Below are 14,531 nucleotides of genomic sequence, written 5' to 3'. Positions count from 1 at the left end.
GGTCTTTAATCCATTTTGAGTTTATTTTTGTGTATGGTGTTAGAAGTGTTTTAATTTCATTCTTTTACATGTATCTGTCTGGTTTTCCCAGCACCACTTATTGAAGAGGCTGTCCTTTCTCCATTGTATATGCTTGCCTCCTTTGCCATAGATTAGCTGACCATATGTGCGTGGACTTATCTCTGAGCCCTTTAATCCAGCACCATGGGTATATATTTATGTTTTGTGCCAGTGCCATACTGTCTTGATTACCGTAGCTTTGTACTATAGTCTGAAGTCAGGGACCAGATTCCTCTAACTCCACTTTTCCTTCTCAAGATTGCTTTGGCTATTCAGGGTCTTCTTATGTGCCTTTCTCAAAAGAGTAGTATATTTTCCTGTCCCTCACCATGTCTCCGTTTATTTTTTTAGTTGGAATGAGGATGTGATTGCAGCAGTTGGAGCAGACATCTTAGGCCATGAAATAAAAGGTGTATGTTGAGAACAGCAGAGTAGCCAGGGGTAAAAAGTCAGAACTTCCGATTCTTGGAGCTGCCATATCAAGCCTGGATTTCTTATCGTGGTCTGCCACATGAAAGAGAAATGAGGTTCTGTCTTGATAAATTTATCATTAGTTTGCACTTCTCTAACAGTTAAACTGGTTTCCTTACCCTTGAAATAAATATTTTTAGGAGTTTTCTCAGTTGAATTTTCTAGAACAAAGCCTCCAAGCAGTGCTCCATAGCTTTCGTTATCATGTCAGCTTTTTTCTATTGCCAGATGACTCATTTATTGTGCAACTCAACAAGAATTAATTTGTTTTTAGGCCTTGATCCAGTTAGACAAGTACAGCAGAGTTGGCTGTAATGGCAGCATCCTGGGAGATTGTTGTAAAACATAGTGAATCATTTCCTTGCTCGTGTACAGTACTGAACTATTGTGATTAATATTCCTTCACTGACCCCCACTTTGTTCACTCAGACTTGCTGATCCCAGGCCCTAGCATCTCTGTCTCCACTTGAATCATCTGGTTCTTAGGGTTCTCTGGCAGACATGCATCCAAGTTACAGAAGATGAACAACTGTTGCCATGGTTCTACTCCATTTCCTTCTTGGAAGTTCTTTTACCCTTACAATTTTGGTGAGATCTTCCTGAAGGAGTGTCCTTGATTTAATTAAACCATTATTTGTGGCATCAGAGGAAGATTAACCCAGTTTCAAAGGAAAAGTCAGATTCATCTTAAACCATGCATTTTTCAGTCATTGATTTTTGCTTTTCTTTGACTAATGGGAGAAAAGACAGAGATAAAGTTTGAAGTTCTTTTCCAAGCAAAGGAATGTAGGCAGAATTTGTCTGTCTGTAGTAGTTAAATATGTCAACTTGAGTACTGTTACCTGTGTGAATCTGTGTGTGCATGCTCAGTCGTGTCTGACTCTTTGCGACCTTTATGGACTGTAGCCCGCCAGGCTCCTCTGTCCATGGGATTCTCCAGGCAAGAGCACTGGAGTGGGTTGCCATTTCCTCCTCCAGCGGATCTTCCCAACCCAGGGATCGAACCAGTATCTCCTGGGTCTCCAAAGCCAGCTAATTAATCCTTTTTGGTATCAATAATTACATTTAAAGAGAGATGACATTAAACTTTAGAAGTCTAGATGTTTCTTACAGACAACCTTGAAAGGACCATTGAGTGTTAGCAAATGCAGAATAGAATGGTTATAAATAGAGGAGCATTCGTTTAGGAAAGGAACTCGGTTTTTACTCTTGTGAATATTTTTCAGCCTTCAGTTTCTCCTGAATGGCTTTCTGCTCAGCGCTCAGTCTGTGCTAACAGCCTCCTTGCCCCTCACGTGTTTGGCATTTTCTTTGTTACTAATTACTAAGGAGGAAGGTTTGCGTTTTCAAGGTTTAGACAGTATTCCATTTGCTGAGACTGAATCAAACTTTAAGACATAAAGAAAAGCAAGGACTTAATACAAACATGTCAAACCATAGATATTTTTAGAACTGAATCTGAGGCCTATATTTCCGGCCTCATACCTTAAAGCCTCTTGTATATCCATACTGTGAAGGTGCTGCAACCAATTACACAGGCATCAGAAATGACCAAGTGTATTTTCAGTGTCTCATTTCCAAAGTCCAGATTCAAGATCAGTGCATCAGGGCTGATAAATTTGCAGAAGATATTTATAGAATAAATCTAAATACATGCCCATATCACCAACTCTCTTTTATGCCCCTCAGTTTACTAAATCTGTCCCTGAATTCCTTATACATTTAGTTATATCATATACATACCTGAAAGGGCCAGACAATTCTTTAATTATGCTGGTACTTATGGGTTTTAGGAAGCATCAGCCAGGTTAATTGTTATTTAAAATTTCAGTTCCATTTTCTTCACCTTCCCAAAATACCAAACTTACCAAAAGTATAGCCAGATTGTTTGTTGATTTTATTAGCACTATGTTTAAAGCATGTCGTGTTTATTAGTTCTAGATTCTGTGGGGTTTTTTTTAAATTTATTTTTACTTATTTATCTATTTGACTGTGCTGGGTCTGAATTGCATCATGTGGGATCTTTGGCTGCAGCACACGCACTCCTAGCTGTGGCATGTGGGGTCTAGTTAAAAGGTCAGGGGTCATCCCCACACCCCCTGCACTTGAAGTGTGAAGTCTTAACCTTTGGGCCACTGGGGAAGTCCCAGCATACTGTTTCAGCTAGTCAAACTACCCTTTTACAAAGTCTCCACTGACTTCCTGAACATTATCTCTAGCGACATTTTCATTTGCCCTTAGTCTTCATCTCTGCAAGATGTACATTTTTGACCATGCCTTTCATCTTCAGTCTATTCTTTGGTATCTCAGTCTAATATTGTTTGTTTGCAAAGAACAGGCACATGTTCAACAAAAGAAGCAAAAGAAAAATGCAGTGAAAGAATGTCGGACTGTTTTGTGGAACGTGAGAGTGGAAGCCATAGCCAGGCCTCATTTATTCATTCATGCGTTCTCCAGGAGACATTGGAGATAAAATGGCCAGCAGATACAGTCTCTGTCTATACTAGGCTATAAACTCAGGCTGTATATGAGCAAATAATCCAACAAACATGGATCAGGTTTACAATGGCAAACAAGTAGCTCTGCGCTTTGCAGTATTTTGTTGTCTTGAATGACAAGAAAGCTACCTCATGGCTGTACATAAACTTTCAGCTCTGACATCACCTAATTAAGATATTATCTCATTACTGATAATTACTAATTGTCAAATCCCTGGAGCGAGGGTTTAATTGGCCTGTGCTGTGCTTAGTCACTCAGTCGTGTCCGACTCTTTGCAGCCCCATGAACTGTAGCCCACCAGGCACCTCTGTTCATGGGAATTCTCCAGGCGAGAACACTGGAGTGGGTTGCCATGCCCTCCTCCAGGGGGTCTTCCCCACCCAAAGATGGAACCCAGGTCTCCTGCACTGTGGGCGGATTCTTTACTGACTGAGCCACCAGGGAAGCCCAAGAATACTGGAGTGGGTAGCCTATCCCTCCTCCAGGGAACTTCCTGACCCAGGAATCGAACTGGGGTCTCCTGCATTGCAGGCAGATTCTTTACCAGCTGAGCTCTCAGGGAAGCCCTCAGTTGGCCTAGTGAGAGTCAAATATCTATTGTGACTCTGTGAGTTAAGGTCAGGGCAGGGAAGAATGGAGCCATGGTGCTGATATAGAAGCTGGACCCACTGGCTGAGCAGGGACTGTGAGTCATGAACAATTCTCATAGAGTTTACACCCCAAGTTGTATACGTGTTTGAATTCCACTGTACTGTTTCCCTGAATCTCCTATCATATTTACCATTCTTCCCCTCTTGCCTCCCACCCGTGGGATTTGTCCAAAGATCTCCCTTGATTCTTTTTTTCCCCAGTACTCTTCCTCTTGGAATGTCATGGCTTGAATACATAGGTTAATCCAAAGTCTTTATTTCCAGATCTTATCCACTTCCTAAAGCCCGCCTCACAAGTTCATTTGTACTATAGACCTCTCCACTTGGTGTCCCACAGGGGAGAGAATATATGTCCAGAATGGCGCAGGTTGTTTGCCCAAATGTTTCCATCTAATTGTCTTGATGCCAACTCTCTACTACTAATCGTGTTGACTCACTCAGAGCCTTAAGATTATCTCTGTGTCCACCCTCAAAATTTCTTTTCTCGCATCTCATTATTCATTGAGCCCTTTTCATTTAGCTTCCAACTCATATCTCACATTCATTTATTTTTCCTCATTATTGTTTCCCAGGCTGAAGTTGAGACCTTTATTACTTCTTATTTAAATTGTTGAAATAATTGCCCAATTGTCTACTAGTAGCCACTCCTCACTCCAGACCATACAAGGTTCAACTTTCAGTTTAGTCATCCTAAAGCATTGCTGTAATCTCGTCACTCTTCTGCTGGATATTTCTCTTATTTATCAGATAAGACTCAGAAGTCTCTGTAAATATAGAATTGGTACCCACTGCAACTAAGAGAATCTAAAATAACAATGACAGAAGTTTATTTGTCTGAATGTTGTCAGTCTAGAGCTGGTATGGTGATCCAGAAATTAGATTCCTTGTAACCAGCTGGTCTGATGCATATGACTTACTCTTAGGGGCCTTTCATGTTCTATCATGGCTGGTGAGACTCCAGTTATCACAGTTGTGCTTCATGTGGCCAGAATAGATGAAAGGCAGAAGAAAGGTTTGCATACATTTTCAAGAGGCTTCCCAGAACTGATTTTTACTGGCTGAAACCTAGACATATGTGTATGTCAAACTGCATGAAAGAGAACAGACATTGATGTAGGTAGCTATAAGTCTACCACAGACTCCCATTCAATGTCATTTATATTTGTCTCAACCTAATGGAGAGTGAAAAAGTTGGCTTAAAGCTCAATATTCAGAAAACTAAGATCATGGCATCTGGTCCCATCACTTCATGGGAAATAAATGGGGAGACAGTGGAAATGGTGTCAGACTTTATTTTTTTGGGCTCCAAAATCACTGCAGATGGTGATTGCAGTCATGAAATTAAAAGACACTTACACCTTGGAAGGAAAGTTATGACCAATCTAGATAGCATATTAAAAAGCAGAGACATTCCTTTGCCAACAAAGGTCCGTCTGGTCAAGACTATGGTTTTTCCAGTGGTCATGTATGGATGTGAGAGTTGGACTGTGAAGAAAGCTGAGCACCGAAGAACTGATGCTTTTGAACTGTGGTGTTGGAGAAAACTCTTGAGAGTCCCTTGGACAGCAAAGAGATCCAACCAGTCCATCCTAAAGGAGATCAGTCCTAGGTGTTCATTGGAAGGACTGATGTTGAAGCTGAAACTCCAAAACTTTGGCCACCTCATGCGAAGAGTTGACTCATTGGAAAAGACCCTAATGCTGGGAGGGATTGGGGGCAGGAGGAGAAGGGGACAACAGAGGATGAGATGGTTGGATGGCATGACCGACTTGATGGGCATGAGTTTGGGTAAACTGCGGGAGTTGGTGATGGACAGGGAGGCCTGGCGTGCTGCGATTCATGGGGTCACAGAGAGTCAGACACGACTAAGTGACTGAACTGAACTGAACATTTCCATCTTCATTACCTATCTTGATTTTAAGCATTCTGTCTCTCTATGCTAGGTTCAAATCATTCTTTTTTGTTTCTACTTGTGTTAGGGTAAATTTGAAGTAACTATAAAAAGAAGTCTCTAGTTTCAGAGGCTCAAGTCTGATAGAAGCATATTTATCTGACGTATGAACCAGTGGGTCTAGGCTGACTGGATAACTCTGCTTTTAGGGTCAATGAGAAACTCAGGACCCTCATTATCTTATAGCTGTATTCATCTTCCTAATCAAAGCCAGTCAGCACCATTTTTGTCTTCTAGTTCACTGGAAGGGGGAAATGGTTAATTCTAGGGAAGGTGGCCTGTCTTTAAGTTAGAGGTGACCTGAAATTTGCATATGTTGTATCTGCTCACCACCTACTGGTTTGGTCCTGTGGCCATACCCAGCTTCCAGAAAGACTGGGAATATAGGCGTTGGCTGGATGGTCATCTGACCAGGAGGAAGTATAGACAGATTTTGAAAAGACAGCTTCCATTCTGTCACATTCCAGTACCTGTCTGCACGTCAAGGTAGTTCAAGTGACATTTCTGCAAAGAAGCTTATTCTGAGCATTTAACCCCAAACCATGATTCTTATAACTAATAGTTATCCAGAGCTGATTCTATGCCAGGAACTAGGCAATGTGTTCCACTTTAACACTTTTCAAAATTCTACCAGTTTTGTCCTCATTTTCACAGATGGAAAATTATAGCTCACACAGATTAAATGATTAAGCAAAGATTATGTCAACAAGGGGTATTGGAATCATGATCTGTACTTCTGAGCTCCACTCAGAATTGTATCTCCTGAGTGGAGTCCTGGGCATCTCCTTTATGGTGCATCGCTTGTGATTTGTCTCAATTCCTTCCGGGACTGTGAGCTCTTGAGGCCAGGCCTGATTCTTCTCTTAGCCTTCATTGTGTCTAGCAAAATATCTTGTATGTGAGAGGCTTTCATTAAATGTTTACTGAACAAATGAATTGTCAGCTTAGAAAAAGTTCTAAATTCACAGATAATGTAAATGAAGAATCGTTTGGATTGGATATGATGCAGTGTGAAGACATCAGTATGTTTTTTATGTGAAAATTGGCATGATGACCTTACTCACAACCTGTTCCTCAGGACTGTGTCTACACACTTATAGTCAATTACATTTGTCTTTGTGAAATCTTTTAATGTTTTGAAGAAATTGGAATGTATGAAACTAAGATCTATTTTCTTTTAAAATGCCCCTATTTATTTTATCAAATTTTCTTTTGCTTCTTATCATGGGTTGTTCTTATCATTAAATTAACATTCATTTGTATAACAACCTCTATTTGTAATGGGAAAAGAAATAGTTAAAACAGTTGTATTTATTTTCCATTAAATATTTATTGACATAAGCTGCTGGAGACCAATTAAAGTACTCAGTACCTGTATAGAAAGCTGGGAAGCATTAGCTTTCCATATTTTTAATGATTCATTACAGGCCACAGCCATATTGAAAAATAATTGATAAAACTAAAATTATTTAAAAGAATAATCTAAGCATAGAAATTGAATTGGATATTTTCATCCTGAGGCTTTACTCTGCTTTAGAAATAAAATTACAAAAATGCATTTTCCTCAGAACCTATATATAAGGTGAGATAAATATCTAATTTCAAAAAATATGTCTTTAACTTGTATTTGAAACCCTAGGATGCTGTCTATGTGTGTGTGGTTCTATGTTTGTTGGTAGGGAAATCTGCTCAAATGAAATGGTTTAATTTGAGTTTCCCTATTTTATGATGTTAACCGTGGTTTCACATAGTTATGGATTTCTTCTCTTGTCAGCTACCTGTTTAAGACTTCTGTTTCTATTGCTTGGGAGTCCCTTTTGTATTCTGGTTATTTTGGATATGAGCCCTTTGTCAGTTACATGTCTTGAAACTAGGTTCTACCATTTGAAGTTTTTCCTTTTAATTCTCTTATGATGTCTATATAGATATGCTTACAAGTAGAGGTGGTAATCAAATATTTAACTATTGAAGATAGTGTGGAGATTGATAACTGAGAATAGTATGCAGCTACTAAATACCAGGTTTATGTACAAGAATTTTAAGAAATTACAGCGTCAGTTATCATGGAAGGAATGGGAATTTGTCAAGGACACTGCTATTTGTTGTGTACATCCATACTACTGCATATTAGGATCAGTTGAGCTTGAGTAATGTCTGAAAACTTTAATGAAGAAAGCATGCTACAGTGCTGCTTACATGGCTCTATTTGTTAAAATGAATTCACGTAGCTTGGTTGGTTTGTGAGCGTTGATCTTAGCTGTTTCTGATGGGTAGAGTTGGGGACAGTGCTGTTGGGAGGCCTCCGTGAATGTTCGGTTTGTTACAAATAGCATTATTGCATCAATGCTTTAAAAAATCTAATTTCTAATGAAATTTAGAAAACTTTAAATGAATAAACAGACTATCTTATTTTTATTCCCATACCCCTCTGTATAAAGGGGAAGATTAAATCTATTTTGGACTCTTTGTGCAGAGTAGGTCCATGTTGATCAAAGACATGTCATCCCAGATGACTGTTGAGAGTTTTCAGCTAACCTGTACCATATCCATCTAAGCACATATTTCCAAGAGCAGGAGAAGAGGAGGTCAAGAATGAAGTTATTCATTTCAAATGCCCAGTTCTAGCAGACTGTGATTTCTAACGCCTCAACTCGCCCATTATTTTATTGTATGCTCCTTCAGGGCAAGGTTGTTTGTTAGTTTCATCATGTACCCTAGGTCCAAGGTTAGTGCCTGAAACTAGGCACTAGAGATAGTAAATGCTTACCGTTGATGCATACTTTAGGGTGGTAGTTAAACAGTTTGTCATTTCTTTAACTGTTCTTCACTGGGTTATCTATTTGGTTCTAGTTCATAGAGCACCATGCTTTTATCTCTGCTTATCCTGCGATTGTGCAACACTGTGATTACTTTTACATGCACCTATCTTCCCAACATGCACCTATCTTTCCCACTCAGGGGCAAAATCTGATTTTTATTCATGTTCTTTTCTATATCCCACGGAGCAATTAATTCAGTAAAATTATAAATACAATAAGTTGTTGAAAAAATGTGTTTTATTCTCTCAGATCAGTGCTTTTAATAGTATGACTCCAACAATTATTTTACACACAAGCAACTCACTGACTCTACTATCAGTTTTGTATTCCTCTGATATCCTTTGATCCCATGCTGTTTTAAACTCTGTGATATGTCATTATAATCACCTTATTCATTCTCTTGCATACAGCCTCAACTTTTCTCACTTCTCTTTAAAATACTTGTATACTCTCTCTACACTTTACCCATGGGATGCTTCCCATTCAAAAGACTTTAAATACCTTATGTGTGCTAATGACTCAAAATTTATATATTTAGCCTGAACCTTCCCTCCAAGTTCAGACTCCTACATATTACTGCTTACTTTGCATCTTTGTTTGGATGGCCGTGGTCATCTCAAAACATGTTCATATGACCCAGCAAACCCACTCCTGGGCATACACACCAAGGAAACCAGATCTGAAAGAGACACGTGCACCCCAATGTTCATCGCAGCAGTGTTTATAATAGCCAGGACATGGAAGCAACCTAGATGCCCATCAGCAGACGAATGGATAAGGAAGCTGTGGTACATATACACCATGGAATATTACTCAGCCGTTAAAAAGAATTCATTTGAATCAGTTCTAGTTAGGTGGATGAAACTGGAGCCTATTATGCAGACTGAAGTAAGCCAGAAAGAAAAACACCAATACAGTATACTAACACATATATATGGAATTTAGAAAGATGGTAACGATAACCCTATATGCAAAACAGAAAAAGAGACACAGAAGTACAGAACAGACTTTTGAACGCTGTGGGAGAAGGTGAGGGTGGGATGTTTCGAAAGAACAGCATGTATATTATCTATGGTGAAACAGATCACCAGCCCAGGTGGGATGCATGAGACAAATGCTCGAGCCTGGTGGGCTGGGAAGACCCAGAGGAATCGTGTGGAGAGGGAGGTGGGAGGGGGGATCTGGATGGGGAATACGTGTAACTCTATGGCTGATTCATGTCAATGCATGACAAAACCCACTGAAATGTTGTAAAGTAATTAGCCTCCAACTAATAAAAATAAATGAAAAAAAAAAGCATGTTCAGTGCTGAACTAACTCTCTACCCTTACCCAAATCTGTTCCTCTCACAACCTTTCCCATCTTGGTAAATAGCAGTTCCATCCTTTCAGTTATTCAATTCAGTCATGACTGTTTTTGCTTTTCCTCTTGTGCCTATTTCTCATTGGGCAGTCTGGTTGGAGTTAATGTCAAAACACACCCACTATCTGGACTCTTCCCTTTAATTATTTTCTATAATTCTGACCCAAGCCAAATCGCCTTTCACCTAGGTTTGTGTGCGCTCTTACCCTCGCTGCCTGCCCAAACGCCAGCTCTCAGCGCAGCGTCAGGATGGGCCAGTTAAGGTACAAGCTGGATCACGCCACTCCTCTTGTCAAACCTACTGCAGCTTCCTGTCTCATCCAGAGTTAACTTGGCTCATTGTCACCTCTCTGACCTTACCACATGCATCTTTTCTCTCCTGCCTACATTTCTCCAGTCATAGTTAGTCTGATTCCACTTTCTTGGAGGAAATAATGTTTTAGCTTAAATTGAACCAACACTGAAATACGTGAGGAGATAAATCAATTTTCAGCATAATGAAGTGATGCTGGATTTTACCTATAAAGAAGACATATACCAATATGACTCCTGGCAACTATGACACAGGTTTTTCTTTTTCAAGGGGCTAAAATTTCTTCGCTATCATGAGAATTATGTTTCTCAACCAAGAGTATGATAAGATTAACCTAGGAGGCGTGCAGGTACATATATATTCATATATATGTATATATATATATATAATATGTTACATATATCTACATATATATATTATTTTACTGATTTTTGTATGTGTGAAACTTTCTCATTAAGGTAATTTTTAAGGAAATAGATAACACTTAGCATGGAATTTGATTAATTGTAATTTGGAAGTCATAACTGTAATTACTGTTTTTTTCTTTTTTTGGCTTAGGTCACCATTTTCAATCACAAAAGAATTCATCTTGAAATTCAATCAAACAAAAAATCCAAAAGAGGAGGAAGAACTATTGGACATAGCTAGAAAAAACATTATCAAATGTAAGGTAATGACTGTTTGATTACTTAGTATGTGAACTTTCTCTTCCAGTTGGTGGATGATTATATGTTCTAAAATATTGAAAGAAAAAATAAGGATACATATTTCTTTAGTTATAAGTAGACATAGTTAAAAATACTAAATGCAAATTAAAGTTAATGACCAAATTATTCAATGTCAAATGGCTTTGGATGAAAATTACTCATAAAATTTTGGGGGAATACAGCTGTTGACACTAGTCCAAGAGCCCACACCAAAATATCAAAGACTGATAATTAAATATTTATTTATTAAAATTCTACATTTTACTGAAAAAATGTTAACAAACACATCTTGTTGTTTTTTTTTTAAAGGACAGAAAGGCCTTCTAAGCATTCACTATACATGCACAAAGTATTCTGTTCTTTCTCTGTAACAAACCATTCACCTAACCTATTAAATTCATTCTTTAAGAATATATCAATTCACAAATTTTCAAACAATATAAAAACAGAATAGAATGTAAAATAAATCTTTGTTTTACCTTTTTTTAATTGGACACCATTTAAGTCTTGATAGAGAAATAATATGCACATGATTTTGCTATAATACTAAACGACTGATGAAATAAAAACTGCACAAAACAAATGGATAAATCAAGCCATCCTTTTCTGTGGCAGTTATTTCCCAGTATTTTACTCATGGTTGACCATATATTTAAATTTAAAAAAAAAAATCCACGATAAATGCTGATTAGAAAAAAGAATTCGACGTCCATTCATGATTAAAACTCTCACCAAAGTGGGTATGGAGGGAGCATATCTTCACATATTAAACAGCCATTTATGATAATCCAAGGGTGGTTCAGACAGCAAAGAGTCCGCCTGCAATGTGGGAGGCCTGGGTTTGATCCCTGGGTTGGGGAGATTCCCCTGGAGACAGGAACAGCTACCCACGTCAGTGTTCTGGCCTGGAGAATCCCCATGAACAGAGGAGCCTGGCGGGCTACAGTCCATGTGGTAGCAGAGAGTCAGACAGGACTGAGCGACTTTTACTTTTACTTTCAGAGTCAGTGTAACACTCAGTGGTGAGAAACTGAAAGCCTTACTGCTGAATCCTGGAACACAACTAGGCTGTCCACTCTTACCTCTCCTATGCAGCATAGTGTTGGAAGTTCTAGCCATTGCAGTCAGACAAGAAAAGGAAATAAAAGGTATCCAAACTGGAAGAGAAGAGATAATATTGTCATTGTGTGCAGATTACCTGATACTCTATACAGAAAACCTTAAAGCTGCCACACAAAAACTATTAGAGTGGATAAATGAATTCAGCAAGGTACTAGGATACAACATTAATATACAGAAATCTGTTACCTTTCTTTACACTAACAAGGAGATATCAGAAAGAGAAAGCAATGGAAAAAAAGCAAAGCCATTTAATAAAATTGTGTTTTAAAAAAAATATCCTAGAAATAAACATGACCTAGGTGATGAAAGTCCTGCATGCTGCAAACTATAAAACATTGGTAAAGGAAACTGAAGATGATTCAAAGAAATGGAAAAGTATCCAATGCTTTGGATTAGAAGAATTAGTATTGGTAAACTAGCCATACTACCCAAAGCAATATACAGATACAATGCTGCTGCTGCTGCTGCTAAGTCGCTTCAGTCGTGTCCGACTCTGTGCGACCCCATAGACGGCAGCCCACCAGGCACCCCCGTCCCTGGGATTCTCCAGGCAAGAGCACTGGAGTGGGTTGCCATTTCCTTCTCCAATGCAGGGAAGTGAAAAGTGAAAGTGAAGTCACTCAGTCGTGTCTGACTCTTAGCAACCCCATGGACCGCAGTCTACCAGGCTCCTCCGTCCATGGGATTTTCCGGGCAAGAGTACTGGAGTGGGGTGCCATTGCCTTCTCCGAGATACAATGCAATCCCTATCAAATTACTCATGATATTTTTCACAGAGTTAGAACTAAATCCTGAAATTGATATGGAACCACAAAAGACCCAGAATTGCCAAAGTAATCCTGAGGAAAAAAGAGCAAAGTTAGAGATATAACCCTTGCAGACCTTAGACAATACTACAAAGCTACAGTAATCAAAACAGTGTGTTATTTGCAAAACAGACATATAGATCAGTGGAACAGAAGAGAGAACCCAGAAGTAAATACACACACCTATAGTTAATGTTTGTCAAAGGAGGCAATGATATACAATGGACAGTCTTTTCAGCAAGTGTGTTGGAAATACTGGGCAGCCACATGTTAATTAACAAAGTTAGAACATACCCTCACACCATAAACAAAAGTAAACTCAAAATGACTTAAAGACTTAAATATAAGCCATGAAAGACTTAACTATAAGATATGACACCACAAAACCCCCAGGAGAGAACACAGGCAAAGCATTCTCTGAAATAAATTGTACCAGTGTTTTCTTAGGTTAGTCTCCCAAGGCAATGGAAAGAAAAACAAACAACAAAAAATAGGACCTAATCAAACCTAAAAACTTTTGCATAGCAAAGGCAACCATTCATAAAATGAAAAGATAACTTACAGACTGGGAGGAAATATTTGCAAGTGACGTAACTGACAAAGGATTAATTTCCAAAATACATGAACAGCTCATGAAGCTCAATATTAAAAAATGAACAAACAAACAAACAAAAAACCCCCCAAACAACCCAATCAAAAAATGGGCAGGGATTGAACTAGACTTTTCTTCAAAGAAGACATACAAATGACCAACAGGCACATGACAAGATGCTCAACATCACTAATTATTAGGGAAATGCAAATCCATATTGTAATGAGGTATCACTTCATGCTGGTCAGAATGATCTTCATCAAAAAGTCTACAAATGCAGGAAAGAGAGTGGAAGAAAATGAACCCTCCTACACTGTTGGTGTGAAAAATGGTATGGAGTTTCCTTAAAAACTTAAAATAGAGTTACCATATGACCCAGCAATTCCACTCCTGGGCATGTATCTGGTAAAGATGAAAAGTTTAATTCCAAAAGATATATGCACCGCAGTGTTCATAGCAGCTCTGTTTACAATAGCCAAAACATGGAAGGAACCTGAGTGTCCACTGACAGATGAATGGATAAAGAAGACGTGATCTATTTTTTTTTTGTGTGTATATATGTGTGTGTGTGTGTGTGTGTGTGTGTGTATTTATATGCATATACATATACATATATATATATATATATATTGCTAAGTTGCTTCAGTCATGTCCAACTCTTTGTGACACTGTAGACTGTTGCCTGCCAGGCTTCTCCGTCTAAGGGATTCTCCAGCCAAGAATACTGGAGAGGGTTGCCATGCCCTCCTCCAGGGGATCTTCCAGACCCAGGGATTAAACCTGTCTCTTACATCTCCTACATTGGCAGGCAGATTCTTTACCACTAGTGCTGTGTGGGAAGCCTCAAACTGTGGTACATCCATACAATGGAATATTACCAGTGATTTAAAAAAGAGCTAGCAAGCTATCTTCTTCCATGAAGAGTCACGGAGGAAATTTAGCCACATATTGCTAAGTGATAGAAGCCAGTATGAAAGGTTCGATGCTGCCTAATTCCACCAAACAGCACTTTAGAAAAGGTTCGTGGGGAAAGGCTCATGGTTTTTATGGAGACAGCAAAAAGATCAGAGGTTGCCAATGCCTGCATCAGAAGAGAGACCTAATGTAAAGGATGAACTTCAGTTAATGGCAAGGTATCAATATTGGCCCATCAAGTATAGCAAATGCCCCTTACTAAAA

The 14,531-nt window shown here is 38.8% G+C and overlaps 1 protein-coding gene across 1 annotated transcript in view; it reads left to right on the top strand.

The window, feature by feature from the left end:
• The first annotated feature begins 10,061 nt into the window (after positions 1–10,061).
• TMEM232 (transmembrane protein 232) overlaps positions 10,062–14,531 on the top strand; it is a 206,909-nt gene continuing 202,439 nt past the window's right edge. The window contains exons 1-2 of the mRNA XM_065920544.1: positions 10,062–10,075; positions 10,684–10,795. Of these exons, the coding sequence (XP_065776616.1) occupies positions 10,062–10,075; positions 10,684–10,795 (126 nt within the window). The remainder of the gene's footprint in view (positions 10,076–10,683; positions 10,796–14,531) is intronic.

Source organism: Muntiacus reevesi, chromosome 1, assembly GCF_963930625.1.
Source record: "Muntiacus reevesi chromosome 1, mMunRee1.1, whole genome shotgun sequence".
Classification (NCBI taxonomy): Eukaryota; Metazoa; Chordata; class Mammalia; order Artiodactyla; family Cervidae; genus Muntiacus; species Muntiacus reevesi.
The sequence above is the reverse complement of the archived record's forward strand: the minus strand, read 5'-3'. Positions and strand labels throughout refer to the sequence as shown.